At 49.4% G+C, this 15,154-nt stretch overlaps 1 protein-coding gene across 8 annotated transcripts in view; it reads right to left on the bottom strand.

Annotated features, from left to right (window-relative positions):
- Positions 1 to 15,154, bottom strand: part of WDFY4 (WDFY family member 4) — a 295,693-nt gene that overhangs the window by 9,818 nt on the left and 270,721 nt on the right. For 6 of the 8 annotated variants that reach the window (XM_077945549.1, XM_015146992.3, XM_077945546.1 and 3 more), the window contains 5 exons: positions 12,921 to 13,012; positions 8,718 to 8,930; positions 6,243 to 6,390; positions 3,677 to 3,861; positions 2,636 to 2,794 (listed from right to left, as the gene is read on the bottom strand). In XM_077945549.1, the coding sequence (XP_077801675.1) occupies positions 2,636 to 2,794; positions 3,677 to 3,861; positions 6,243 to 6,390; positions 8,718 to 8,930; positions 12,921 to 13,012 (797 nt within the window). The remainder of the gene's footprint in view (positions 1 to 2,635; positions 2,795 to 3,676; positions 3,862 to 6,242; positions 6,391 to 8,717; positions 8,931 to 12,920; positions 13,013 to 15,154) is intronic. The other 2 variants (XM_077945551.1, XM_077945550.1) reach the window with 1 other exon arrangement.

Below are 15,154 nucleotides of genomic sequence, written 5' to 3' on the forward strand. Positions count from 1 at the left end.
CACCCACCATCTGCAAGAGCCAAAGAAATCAAGGAAGGAGACAGCAGCTTCAAATGCATGCTCAAGGGGGGTTTGTTTTCTCAGAATAATACTTCTCTAAAAGGCCAATTAAAATAAGTTCATTATATCATCTCATACCTAACTACAGCAGCAAAAAATGACAGCAACAAGAAAACCCCTGAAAATTATTCCCCATGCTGGTTACATTGCCATGAGACGGGTGCTCTTGATTACTGGTGGTTATGATTAAGTCCTTGAAGTTTATCGTAAGAAAACAATCAGAAGCAAACAGCAACCTAGATATTTTCTGCAGCACTATTTAAAATAGTTAAAACTTGGAAACAACTTAATTGTCTAGTTTTAGAAGAAATGGTTTATTAAACTCTAGTGCACTGACATAACAAAACAATTGAAATGCAATTTTATGGAAATGGAATGATATGGAATGATTGAAATGTAAATTATAGAGAATGTAGAAAAATGGAAACAATCGGATAGACTGGGTGAAAATAGAATAAAATATCTACACACTGATCAGAAAGATATAAATATGTAATATCTGAGGATGAAAGTATGCAAAAATGAAAACTTTTATAGGGGTGGTAGAGAATTGTCTTTGAAGCAAATTTAAAATTTCTCCTTAATGTTGTAATATCTTTACAAATAAAATACTTTTTGAACTGCCTATGAAGCTCATCAGTGATGACTTTCCTGTTCACAGGTCAAGAATGGATCCCTTCACTGAGCAGCCGTGGTTTGGGGAACCTGCAAGGCCACATTAGCCTTTACAGGTAAGTGATAAAGTGTTTTATTTTTAGAAAATAAGAGCATGTGGGATTCCCATATCTTTTCCTGTTGATTTGGAAGTAGGAGAGGATGATAAATTACATTTTTATGGGGTCGATACGAGGGTGTTTCTGTGCATTTTCACTGCTAAATGGGAGCTCGGAGGATGGTAGAAAAATCACCGCCCCAGTACCCGAAGGCCAGCCCCAGGGTCAGGTGGAACTGTGTACAGTCCCCAGGGCAAGCTGTAAATGGGCAACGGGGATACTGGGGAGAGAGGTCTCCAGTCTTTCATTTCCAGTCCCTTTGCTGAGATCAGGAACCACACCCAGCCGACTGACAACAGCAGCTGGTGAAGGTCACCTGCCTGTCGCCTGTATAGTTGCCTCTCAGTGGGTGCGGTGCCCCTGCATATATGTCAGCGCCCTCTCGCACTGCCCTATTCGTTCCTTCACCTCACATTTGCTGAGTGCTCATGCAGCACCCTCCATGCCCTGCATGGCACCAGGAGACAAGGATATGGTCTAGGGTGACAGAAGTGGCTTGAAAATTATCCAGAGAAACCCAGGGTCAGTTTCAGTGAAACATGTTCAATGTAGTAAATTTGGTCAGTGGTGATTTTTTTTTTTTTTTTTTTTTTTTTTGAGATAGAGTCTCGCTCTATCACCCAGGCTGGAGTACAATAGCATGATCTCTGCTCACTGCAAGCTCTGCCTCCCTGGTTCACACCATTCTCCTGCCTCAACTTACTGAGTAGCTGGGACTACAGGCACCCATCACCACGCCCGACTAATTTTTTGTATTTATAGTAGAGATGGGGTTTCACCGTGTTAGCCAGGATGGTCTCGATCTCCTGACCTCATGATCCACCCGCCTCGGCCTCCCAAAGTGCTGGGATTACAAGCGTGATTGATTTTATACAGCTTATTTTTGTTTCTGTTACTTTAGGGCTCTGTGGCCAACCAAAAAACAGACACAGAAATGAATTGGATTTTAGAGTTGAAAGTGTCCCTTAGTGATATTCTAGGGCAAGTTCCAGAGTATGCAGGAGAGTGCATGGGGTTTACAGTTAGACAAACCTAGATTCAAATGCAAGCTGTTATGAGCATCAATTTCCTTGTCTGAATGTGGAAATAATAGTTCCTTCTTCATGGAAAAAAATTAGTATACAGAAGGGCCTTGGTGCATTTGGAATGTTAAGCAAACATTAAGTGCCACTGTGATTAGCATTCCCTATGAGGTCTGGTGGTACACATCTTCAGCCTCCTGGCTTATGGTTCCTCTTCCTCCCACCTCAACCACTTCCCTTCGGAAAGTCTTTCATTTGACCTTGGATGCACCACTTATACTTCTTTACATCTCATTTTTCCTTCACCAATAAAGTAGGGGTGATCATGGCACCTATTTTACAGGGCTGTCAAGAAACTAAAATGAGGCAATCCATGTAAAAATGCTTGGCATAAAGGCCAACTTGTGGCAAAATGCTCAAAAAATACTATCTGGTATAAGGAAACTTGTTTCCCCAGACCTGCCATGTGCATGAAGTGGTTGTGTATGGCCCGGCATCTCTCGCTAAGGTGTGGGCCTCTGTGGAGGCACCTGCCCTGTGTACCTGTCAAATGCACCATGGGAATAAAATGATACTCCTGAATGACGCTGAGCTGTGGGCCACCCTCTGCACCTCACTTCACTCATTCCCAGCTTCTGAGGGTGGCAGGGCCCTCAGTGAGCAGAGTTAGGGTGTGTTCCGGCACCACACCTGCCCAGGTGCCATGCTGGCCAGAGGTTTTGTCCCTACACGAGGTACTGTTCCCACTTGAGGACTGCACCTGCATGAGCAGAACCATACCTGCCGGAGGCGCAAGCCCCTCGGGCGGCCTTTGGTCATGCTGAGCTCCCACACACACACCACGGTGCTGGTCCCAGAGGTGACGATCATTGTTGGGGACGGACACACGGCGCACAGACAGCGGCCCCAAGCAGCCAGGTTCTCGAATGTCATCAGGATCTATGGGAGATAAGGGGGATTAGTGCTGCTGTGGAGACAGCAGGGACAGGAGCCCAGGATAGAGCCACAGGAGGATGTGGGCCAGTCTGAGTGCCTTGGGAACTGGGGACATGCCGTGTGTTCAGGAGCCAGTCCCTGGTGACAAAATCCAGACCATCCCTGGTCCCCAAGGAGGAGCTCCTCCTCCAGCAGGTGGGAAGAGACAAGTCAGGGATGCTGGGAAGACCCCATGAGCACCAGCAGGGGGTGGCTCAGCTTGGGGATCAGGAGGGAGGACATGTGGGGCTGAGTTCCATGGCTGCCCCAAGAAGTTGTTGGGGCAAGGCTAGGGAGGGGCTGGGGAGAGCTTGTGGGGTAGGGAATTCATTGGAAGTGATGGAATTAGGGGAGGGGAGCTGGAGTAGGAATGGGGCCTGGGGAGGAGGGCAGGGGCCGCATCAAGAAGGCAGAGGTGACTGCATGGCTTACACGGAGGCTGGGAGGACCAGTAGGGAAACAGCTTACTCCTGCCAGCCCCCTGAATGCTTAGTGTGTGTCCTTTGAGTCTAAGTCATGACTGGAACCAGAGGAGCCCCCAGGACTTCCCTCCTACACTCAGTGCCAGTGTGAGTGGGCTCAATGTGGCCACGTGTTCAGCCAGTCTCTGCTCTGGAGGTGACAGTGTGCACTGCCAACTTGCAAGCCTTGGAAGGAGGGTTTGAGGCCCAGCCCAAGGAGGGCTTTGCACAGTCACTGAGTCCTCTCCCTCCCAGGCTGGCAGCACGCCTTGTAGGGAAAGTGGGCGAGGTTGCTTTGGGCTCGCTTATCTCTGGACCATCTCTGCCTCCAGCTGGAGGAAGGCTGAGGTCCTGAGGCTGCCCCTGCTCCCTGCAGCCCGCTCACCTTGTCGGAGCCATAGCTCCCCAGGCAGCAGCTGAAGTCATCAAAGCCCCAGCTGAAGGTCCTGTTCCAGAGAGGAGGCAGCAGCAATTTGTTCCTCTCTACAGCTAGAATGGTCTTCTCAGTAGGGACAATGTGGCCGATGGCACCTTTGGGGGACTCTGAGCCTAGAGAAAAGAGGTACATATCTACGCCCCAGTTAGTATGGAGAACTTATGCAAGGAAGAACAGCACCCATTACAGACAGGCCCCTGGGCAGAAGTCACAGGTAGACACACTGGACTCGAACTTATACGTGGAAGGACGGCACCCACTGCAGCTGGGCCCCAGGTAGGAGTGACAGGCAGACACACTGGACTTGAAGTTATGCACAGAAGGACAGCACCCACTGTAGCTGGGCCCTGGGGCAGGAGTCACAGCAGGCACACTTCCCACCCTCCCTCAGCTCCACTCTGGGAGCCATCCCCAGCCCCAGCTGGAATATGACTCAGAGCATGGGATTTGGAGCTGCCCAGACCTCATTCCAAGCCTGGTTATGCTGGTCAAGTCATTCCATCTCTTCAGACCCAGCCTCTTCCCATGGAGTAGAGACAACCATGCCCCTTTCAATGTGTGTCCACTGGCACAGAGCCTGGTGCAGCTTGTCAACTCAAAACACTGAGGCCAGCCTAGTTTCTGAGACTGTGCATACCACACCCATCATGTAGGTGCCTTTCCTTCCTCCTGGTGGGGGCCACTCCCTTCCTTGCCCTGTGCTGGGTCAAGTGGGAGAACCACCCTCTTCCTGACCCTACCACCCAGGAGGAAGAGAGGCAGCAAGATTCGGGAAAGGCTCCAGGATAAGACTGTGAGATGTCTCTCCCTGTAGGGAAGGGACTGCGGCATCAATGGCCCTTACCCTCTGGGACTGCTCAGATGAAAAGGAAAGAGTAAAGCCAGGCCCCTTAAAGCAAGGCCCAGTGTGTGCTCGGAGTGGCACCAGCATCTGCCAGGACTCCTGTCTCAGCGCTGGCTTGTTGCCTGTCTGTGTGGCAGATACCACTTCATGGCACTGTCACAAGCCTGAGGGCAGGGCCATTGTCTTCCCTACCTTACACATGAGGAAACTGAACCTCAGGAAGGCCCCCCAGGACCTGTGGCTGGTAAGATCTGCATCAGTCTCCTGGAGCCCACATGGGAGATCTGAGCTCCTTTGTTACTGTTAGTGTGGTTCGCACCTCATGTCCCTCTCTATGAGGGCAGGGGCTGTGCCTGACTGCCCAGGGATTTCAATGCAGCAGCAGATCCCTAGTCCTGGGGCAAATGGAGGCATGGTCCCCAGAGCCAAGAGCAGCAGCACCTTATCCACCAGGGTGGGGTGTGCCAACAACACTGTTCTTGGACTTCAAGGATAAAAAAGGACACCATTAAAGCCCCTGAAAACTTAACTTTATACTCCTTGGGACCTGCATGTTGTTCAATGTAGTGGGATTTCCCCAAGGCAGTGCATGTCCTCAGATGGCACACGCACCCGACTTCATACATACACGGCCCTGGGAACCCAGCCTCACCCTCTCTTCTGCTTCCATCTGGGTGATCTTCCCTCCTGGGCTGGGTGGGACCACCCCCACCCCAGTGGACTCCTGCTTCTATAGAGCCTCTCTGAGCCTTGGTGGCAGCTGAGGAAGCCACTGAACTGTGGTCAGATGAGAGGGACTAATAAATCACCCTACGTGCTGGGCATCGAAGGTGGCCCATCTCATCGCACTCTCACTAACTGGCCTTGTTGAGGAGCCCCTGGTCCCTGGAAGAACTGTTTCTCAATCATGGGGCCAGAGTGACCCTCTTCCTTCCCTAGATCACATGGCTCCCTTCATTGGCTCAACCTATTTCTCATGTTTTTCATCCTTTCCTTACCAACTCTCTGCGGGCTCATTTATCTAAGCATCAATACAATTCTGTAATAGCATCCATTCAACCCTATTCAAATCCCCATAGGAACATGGAGATTCAGTGGCTTGCCCAAGGTCACACAGGGAGGAAGCTGTAGGGCTGGAATTCACTCCTGGGCCATCTGACCCAGAGCACATGTTCTTAGCTACTGGCTGCCTGCCTATCCTGCCCTGCTTAGGAGGACCAGTGGCCAAGGCACAGAGGCTGTAACCCTTCCTTGGGAAACTTGGAACTCTCCACTGGTCTCTTGAGGAGAGGAGGTGTGTGTGTGTGTGTACATGTGTGTGTGTATGTATAAAAGAGAGGAAGAGAGATGTGTGTGTGTGCCTGAAAGAGGTGTGTGTGTGTGTGTGTGTGTGTGTGTGTGTGTATGTGTGTTAGAAAGAGAAATAGAGAGAGAGAGAGACAGAGAGAGAGAGACGTGGGTCTTCAGAAGTCAAGGTCTAACAGAGGAGCCCCTAGACACTTCCCAAAGACGACGCCCCCCTAGAATCTGGCTGTGATTGGAGATGCAGCCATTCAAAGTCAGTCCCCAATACTTTGCCTAGGTATATGGTGCTGGACCTCCAGAGGAACCCAGCCACTGAAGGGACAACCCTGGGACAGGACACTAAACAATGCAGGGCCAGGGAATCACCTTTGACCGTGACCTGGGAGGGCCTCAGCGACTGCAGGCTGTAGAAAAAGGGCTGTGGGTGGCCAGGCAGGCTCACGGGGGTAGAGACATCCTTTCCAGGCAGAGCCTTCCCTGCTGCAGTCCTGGCTGGGTGGGGTTTGGTAAAGAGCTAGAAAGACAGGGAACAGACACACATGAGGGGAGAGATGCCCAGAGGAGGGGTCATCCCTGTGCACACTGCAGCTGCACCCCGACTCTGGGGGTTGCCACAGCTGGGCTTGCTCCTGACAGAGCTGAACATGAACAGAACCTCTGGTCCAGCCCTCAGACGCTGCAGGTGAGGGGCCTGGGGCTCAGAGAGGGAGAGCTACTTTTTCAAGGTCATAAAGGCAGCCCTTCTGCCTGCCAAATCTCTCCTTTCCCAAGCTGCTTGGGAAAAGACTGGCCTCACTGAAGAGCCCCTGGTCCCCGGAAGAACTGTCTCTCAATCATGAGGCCAGAGTGACTCTCTTCCTTCCCTAGATCATGTGGCTTCCTTCATTGACTCAACCTATTTCTCATAGTTTTCATCCTTCCCTCACAAACTCTCTGCAGGCTCATTAATCTAAGCATCAACACAATTCTTTAACAGCATCCATTCAAATATTCCAAAGAACACGGGCAAATCCCATCAGCGGCATCTTTCTTATTTTTCTCCAATCTCTGCCATCAGATTGTGCCTAATGCCAAATTTTCTGCATAACTGAGCCAAGCCCTGAGCATGAGCCATGCTGTCTGGCTGAGTCCTTACTGCTGGACCAGGGTGTGCAGCTATGGCCAGATCCAGCTGTGTACCCTACAGTCCCTCCCGGACTGCACCCCTGCTGGGCTGCTCTTTCCAGCCAGCAGCACATTCCTGCAAGTCATCCACCAGGCACACATTGGAGGGAGAAGAAGTGGACACTGGTCCGGGCTGTGGACATGGGCAGAGTTGGGGCTTCAGTTCGATGGGCAGCTGGGGGGGAATGGGGGGGTCTCAGAGAAACCTCAGCTCAGTTACAGTCCTGGATCAAATGCTAACCTAATTAGAAAAACTGGTTGGGCAATCAATGCAAACAGAAATCAGAATGATGAGTTTTCAATGAGTGTTTAATAATGAGCACTCTTCCTCACTCAAGGTGACTGGGAGTAGCGGACACACCTCTGTTAGGAGTGGCATGGGGCCTGAGTGCTGCAATCTTGTCTTTAGACTGGGACACTTGGGATTCTCATTCTGATGGCTACTTTAGAAATACTTGTCAAAGCTCATATGACACATTGTTGAGTAGTCAGAATCTGAAGTTGTGTGTACTCCGTAACTACACTGATGGGAAAAGATCTGTGCTGTGGACAAGGGCTGTGAGTACATGAGGCAGGACATGGCTGGATGGTGGTGGCTACTACTTTGAATTATTTTCTTGCTTTGTATTATTATATCTTTTTTAAATTCAGGAAATGAAACCATTAGGCTAACAGGCTTCTTTCCCGAAATTCTTTCCTTCCTACAAAGCCTCCCAGAAAACCCACACTGGATGTGCCATCCAATCTCCAAGTCAACCTCACACCCTCCTCACATTCCCTTTACCTGGGAGCTGAGCAAATCTCAGCATGTCATGTGAGACCAGACAGAAAGATGTTAGTTTAGCACTAACTGCAAAAGGAGCCCTCTCCCTACCCCGAGTCCTCATGGTTGCACATGGGGAAGGCTGGAACAAAACATCTCCACACAGAACCACAGTTCAAGGATCAACAGGGCCAGAATCAATTAAATAACCACCTAACTTGTGCTTTCATCAGTATGTCAACAGGGGAATGCACAACCTCATATTGCTAAGTGACTATCTTGCCAGGAGACAGAGCCAGCAGAACAGAAGGTCCAGGTGAGACTTCGCAATTTCACCTGAGGCCTGGCAGGTAGAAGGCAGATGCTCTCACACTGGCAACAACATGTGTTAGGACCACAGCTCTACCTCTGTTGACTGCTATTAGTGTAATTCTAGGCAAGGTATTTATTTAGCCTCTCTGAGCCTCATTTTCCTGGTCCATAAAAGAATACTCTATACCCAGAGCTTACAAGAGATTTCAATGACATAATCACACTAATAGCTAACATTTGTTAAGTGCTGGTCATATTTCAGACACTTTCAAACACTTGCTATGTCTTAAGTCATTGGATACAACAAACCTGCAGGGTAGATATGAACACAAGTAATTAGTTACCACATATCTATTGTAGTGTCTAAAATCAGATCAGTCATAGATAAATACCAGCTTTCACCAGTTTCACTAATGATGTCATCATCTGCATCAACATCAGGTGGTAACTGAGGGTTAAGCCTGATATTGAAAGCACAGGAAGATGTTGGGGGACCATTTCACTTCTTCAGCCCTCTCCTTCACTCTTACCCCAGGAGAGAATGTCCTCACACTGCACACACTCTTTTGAGAAAGCAAGGCAAATGACAAGGCATGTTGTACCTGTTTGGGCACCTGTCCAAAGTTGCTGACAAACCCCAGGATGGTGCTCTTGATGAGGGGGTCAGTGATGCTGCTGAGGTCCACTCTGTTACCGTAGAAATAGGGGTGGAAGATATTAACAGCGTCCACTGCGGCTGGACCCTGCTGCTTGTACCCGAAAATAAGGTCTATCCAATGGTGGAGGTTGGCACTGACAAAGTCACTTTCCAGGGCCTGAAACAAAAACCCAAAGAGCATTAAAACCCAGGCCACTCATGGACTCATGCACTCTCTGCAAGGGGCATGTGCTTCAGGGTGTTGGCCCTGCACAGAGGAGATAATTGATGGGCCCCTGGGCTTGATGAGCACAAAGCGGCAGGATGAGCCAGCCACCTGAGGGCCACCCTAGTCCTGCCTCCAGCCAGCAGCAAACCAGATTTGATTGTTTTCACCACCCCAGCTCAACCATGTCATAAAACAACCATGGTGTCCACAGTATCTATGAGGTGCAGGCCTGGGAAAGACATCTAAATGGAAGAGACAAGGCTGAAAATAAAGTATTGGGGTCTTGCTGAGATGTGACATATGAAACAGGGAGAGCTGGTTCTGATCAGAGAATGTCAGAAGGTTGAGGCTAAGTGCAGTGATCAGGAGAGCATGCTCTGGAGGACAGGGGGTGTGGGTGCTGCCATGTACACATTCCTTAACATCTCTGTTCCTTGGTTTCTTCATCTGTAAGATGAACAATTGTACCTTCTTAGCTGGTTCATGTAAGAATTAAGTTGTGTTCACGGTTGACACACAGAAAGCTCCAGGAGTTAGGAGATTTCACTGAGCACATACGGTGCCAGGTACCAGCTGTTTCACAGGTGTTGTTTCCTCCTATGAACACCGCCTTTGGTGGCAGGTATAATTAACTCACTTCTAGGGCAGGCTCATGTGATCCTAACACTCCAGCCGCCAGTTTTCATTCCTCAGAACCCCACAGGGGGCATCCAGTCTCACTGAGCAGATCCCACTTCATTCAGGTACTGGGAAATTCTGGACATGGGTGTGGGCATCTTCTAAATCATCCCTGGCACAGAAATGATAGAACCTGCTTCTGAGGTGCAGCTTAGCGCCCAGGAATGTGAACTTCCTTCACTGGGGCAGCTGTGTCTAGCTGGGGGCATGCAGCAGGCAAGGAGTTTCTCACCCATGCTCTCACAGACCTGAGGAATATTCTGTCCATGCTCAGGCTCACTGTCCCCAGATGGGAGGACAGGAGACATTCTCAACTCAAACACGGAGCCTGGATCTGAGTTTACAACCTTTAAATGAGAAGTAAACCTCACCCCGTTCAGGACCACAGCTCCCACTGGAAGTCAACAACATCTGCCCCTCATGAAAGGTGACATCCAACAGGAAACAAAGAATTTAGCATAAGAGCCAAGCATGCTGGATCTTTCATGCATACAGTCCAGATGGGTGGCACTGGCTCAGAATGGGGGACCCATGTTGGCAATAATTCTCATCAGGTGCCACACATGAGCAAGAGAAAGTATGGCCCAGTGTCTGGATATCACAGTCTATCGGAGAGGTGGCACCTGTCTCTACTGAATAGAACCCAGCTTCAGGGCTAGGTCCCCAGAGCCTCAAGATGTTCATTCGGGATTGTCTGGGCTCCCCTTATTGGTCCTCTGGGAGGACAAGCTGCCCTACACACCTGGATCTGGAGAAGCCAGGTCACCTGTGCTAAGTTAGCTTTTCTGAGGTCTATGATTAAAGTGGCACTGAGGGCAAGAAGGCCACTCTTGAGTCATGTCATATGAGGGGCAATGAAAGGTATGGCTCTCCCAAGCCTACCACCTGACTTGGGGCATACTTCATGGCCTTCTGGAGATGTTTGCATGAAAGCATTTGTTGGTGTTTGCCACAGAACCACTAAAGGCATAGCCGGGTGAGGGCAGATCATAGGCCAGGACAGCTGACCCTTTTGCTGGCCCTTCTTCCTACCTCTTGCTAACCAACACATATCCCACATCCTCAAGCTCTTCCCAAATATTCCTCCACCTCCTTTCCTTAGATGAAGCCTGGCTTTCCCCAGGGCCACCAGTTCCCCTTCAGCAAGTTCAAGTGGTGGCCACTTGCTGGACACAACCCATATGTCTGGGGCCAGGACATGGGGCTGGTGTCTCCTCAGTCCTTATTGCCACCTCCAGAGTATTGGTCCTCCGTCCTCTTGTAAAAAAAATCACAAAACATCTGCTTCTCTGTGCTGCATGAGATCTAGCTTTACCCACTCCTCATCCTCACTGCTGTCTTCCAACAACTTCTCTCTGTTCTCCTCATTCATCAAACATGGTGATTCCTGGCCGTATTTTCCCTGCTTCTCCATGATCTGCCATCATCCTCAGTGACTGCGATCTCTGGCCTCTTGGTTCCTTGAGCTCCACATCTCCAAAGACTTTTGCCTTCATTCCACCTAAAGTCACCATTCCCATGGCCACACCTTAACCCATGTCAGTATCCATAACTGTCTCATCTTCTAAAGCACTCATTCAAACATCCACTTGGTGAAAGTCACGTCCTCCTCACCTTGCTGGATGTTTAAGTACTTCCTAAGGCTCTTCTACCTTGTCACAACCTCAGATCCCCTTGTCCCTTTTCTTCTTTGCAGTATATCAGCACCCACCTGTCTTTGACTACATCTTTATCCAGCTTAGATGTAGTGGCCCATCATTCCAGTAACACTCTGGTCAACTGAATCATGTGTGCCTCTGTCTTTTATTAGACTATGGCTGCTGCTGCCCACAGGTTACATTCATCTCTGGCCCAAGTACTCAAGACAGTGGGCTCTGAGAGGGATGACTCTTATCACTGAGTTTCCAGAGGCAAGAATAAAACAAGAAGAACTTTCTCTTTGCAGAAAAGGACAGGAAAAGGCATAGGTTTGTTGCCACTAGTCAGACCTGCCTCCAGTTATTTTTACTTTTTAGGTGTAATTTACATAGAATAAAACTTGCCCTTTTAAAATGCCCAGTTCAAAGTGTTCTTGTAAATTCATGCAGTCATGTAACCATCACCACAGTAAAGAAATAGAACATTTCCTTTGGTTCAAAAAGTCCCCCTGTGTGTTCGTTTGTGGTCACTCTCCTACTTCAGAGCTTAGGAACCACTAATTTGTTTTCTGTCCCTATAGTTTGCCTCTAAGTGTCACATTTCATGCCTGCATATAAAAATCACATGATATGTAGCCCTGGGTTATGGCTTCTTTCACGTAAGATAATGCATTAAAACTCATCCATGTTGTTCTGTGTAAACTGATTCAGTAAATCTGCTCCTTTTTACTGCTGAGTAGCATTCTGTTGTGTGTGCATGGACATACAATTTGTTTATCCATTTAGCAGCTGATGGACATTTGCTTTTTTGACTAGTTTGAATAAACCTGGTAAAGATTCATGCACAAGTTTTTGTGTGGACGTGCTTTCAATTTTCAAGTGAAAATGCTGGGTGATATGGCAAATGCACCTGCAAATTTGTAAAAAAACTACCAAGCTTTTGTACAAAGTGGGTGTACCATTTTGCTTTTCCCACCATTGATGTCTCACACATTCTAGTTGCTCCACATTTTCATCAACTATTGGTTTCGCTGGTCTTTTCAATTTTAGCCACTCCCATGGGTATGTCACAGCATCTCATCTCATGGTGGTTTTAATTTATTTCTCCCTGGTGACCAATGATGCTGAACATCTTTCATGTGCTTAGACTAACCTAGAAATTTGATTCCCCTTGTGTCCCTAATGACCTCTGGTCTCTACCCATGTCCAGTTTTTTGGGTGATAAGCCAAGTTCTCCCCAGTCCTGGAAAATCTTTGGCCAGTGGGAGCCCCTGGGAGACTCCAAACCCTCTCTGAACAATGCCAAGCAGTAAGGCCCAGGGAGTGGACATTCTTGTAGGGCTGGCTGAGGACACTGACCTGCCCTCCAGGGCACTAAGCTCACTTCCTCCAGTGAAACCCTCACCAAGCTGACACCTGGGCAGGGTCTAATGGAGCTCCTGAAACAGCCCAGAGCCCAAGCCTTTCCTTGCCAACCCAAGGCATACACCCCACCCCTTCTCTAGGTTTTCCAGACATAAGCCTCACAGTGCTGGTGGCCCTCCACTTGGACAGAAAGCCTTGGTGGAACTTGAGGGGATGTTGAGGTCCCCAGCAGGATACCAGGGATCCTGGCCTGACTCACCTTTCTGTGCAGGCTGATGAATTTCCGAGGGTCCCCATCAGCCCAGGGAGGGAGCTGCACGTCTCCTAGCGCAGTCCCGTCCTGCATGCAGCCTGCATGGGATGAGAAGCAGCAGAGATTTGGGTAACTGGGGACTCAAACCAGGCTAGGAACTGGCGGATGTAAAATACATGCTGCCTAGGATCGCTGATTTTGTGTAGGTCAGAACGTGAGTTATGTTCTCTGCGGACCATGCTGCTTTCAACCTTCTCTGCCTGGAATGACCCCTCAGCATGGCCTCTAGACCTTCGCCTCCTCCAGGAGGTCCTCCTTGCTTCCCAGACAACGCTAGTGCTTGCTTTACAAGTTGTCTGAAATGATTTCAGTGTCATCATTGTGGTACATCTTTCTCTCCACTGTACCGTGCCTTTCTTCTGGGTGCTTTTTACACAGCATTAAACAATCAGGAGACACAGTGATAGTGGTGCAAGCTGGCAAATTCTAAGCATCTGAGTCCACGCCAGGAGCTAGGCTAGGCCCTGGCCACACATCACCTCACTGAATCTTCATTCTAACTCGATAATTTATGCATATTCTCTCCATTTTTAAGAAGAGAACAGCAAGGTTTTTAGACAGATTCCCCTGACAGTAGAAAGAGGAGGCTGGACTTGACCCAAGTCTCCCTCCTCTCCATTAGCTGCCCAACCTTGCACAAGCCACTTCACTTCTTTGAGATTCATTTTCCACCTGTAAAATTTAAGGTGATGACAGGAATTATCTCATAGGGCTGGCATAATGATTAAAGGAGAAAATACATATCACATGCTTAGAACGATGCCAGGCATATGATGGGTACTCCATAAACATGAGCTACAGTCTTGCTTGACCTCCTCAGAGCCTGCAAGAAGCAGCTGGATAAAAGCTCCCCTGCTCTCTCTGGGCTACAGAGCTGTCTGGCCTGGCCCTTCTCATCACTCATCTCAGCCTGCCACCTCCTCAACAGGTCCTTCCTGAGGACCAGAGAAACCCAGGTCTTGCTGAGTCATCCTCAAAGCATTTTCCTACCTATTTTCCTCATAGGACTTCTCAGCATCCAACAATGTTTCACTTACAATATAGAAATTGTCTATATTTTCTCTTCCCTTTTTCCTACCCTCACACAGAATGTAAGCATCTTCAGGGTATGCCATCCCAGGAGACTCAACTAAATCCCCAGTGCCTAAAAAGAAAAAAAAAAAAAAAAAGTCCCTGTATACAGTAGGTGCTCAATAACCACTTGTTCTCCTGACTTCTCTGAGGACATTTGCTCTCTTGGCCTCCATTGCTGGTAGGAGCCATCGTTTCTGCAGCTGAGCCCATCATGCCTCCTGCAGAAGAGTCTGGCTTCATTTCCAAGGCAGAGTGGGTACTCCGGTCAGTGCTCTAACCCCAGGCTGGTCAGCCGTCTCCTCCTGGCTGCCACCCTCCCTGAGTGACTCCTCTGTGGGACTCCTCACGCTTTGGGGGATCCATCCTTTGTATTGTTCACTTCTCACCCCTGACGCATGTAAGGTGTCTAACGATTTGAACACCACCAAGGTCCCCAGGTTCCACAGGTCAGACTCATGGGGCCTGGCTCACTGTCTGGCCTGCTCCTCATGGATGTGGGCTGCATATCTAAGGCTGAAAACCCCTGCACAAGGTTTTGCAAGGACTAATCTCCTCCTCTATACTCTGTGCCGGGGCTGCATCTGGCCTGGCTCAGGTGCATGCCCTTATGTGCTGTCCGGAGGCAGAAGGAGAACACTGAAGAAGGGGAGCTCTAGAGCCTGAGGTATGCATTGCTGATGGCTCATGCATGTTGTCTGCAGAAGATGATTCCCAGCCACGCCGGCATCCACAGCTGCCCACACCCTGCCCAGGCTGTGACCACTCATCCACTCCGCAAATTGCCCTGTCTCAGCCTCCCAACTGCTTGCAGTGGAGGCTCCAAGACGTACACACAGTCCCCAAGGGACCTGCCCACCAGGGCCTCCTGGATTGTTTGTTCCACCTCTGTAGCAGCAAGAAGCCCTGCTGCATCCTAGGCTGGGGCCTGCAGTTCAGGAAGGAGCTGCCATAAGTGCCCATCCAGCTGCCCTGGGATCCCACCCAGCAGTCTACCCCAGGAGATCCAGCATCTCTGGGTCCTGCCCTTGTAGTCCACATGAACCCATTTGTGGGACATGGAGGAAATGGGACTGGTCGGGGGCAGGAGCTTATCCAAGGTCTTGAGG

Source organism: Macaca mulatta, chromosome 9, assembly GCF_049350105.2.
Source record: "Macaca mulatta isolate MMU2019108-1 chromosome 9, T2T-MMU8v2.0, whole genome shotgun sequence".
Classification (NCBI taxonomy): Eukaryota; Metazoa; Chordata; class Mammalia; order Primates; family Cercopithecidae; genus Macaca; species Macaca mulatta.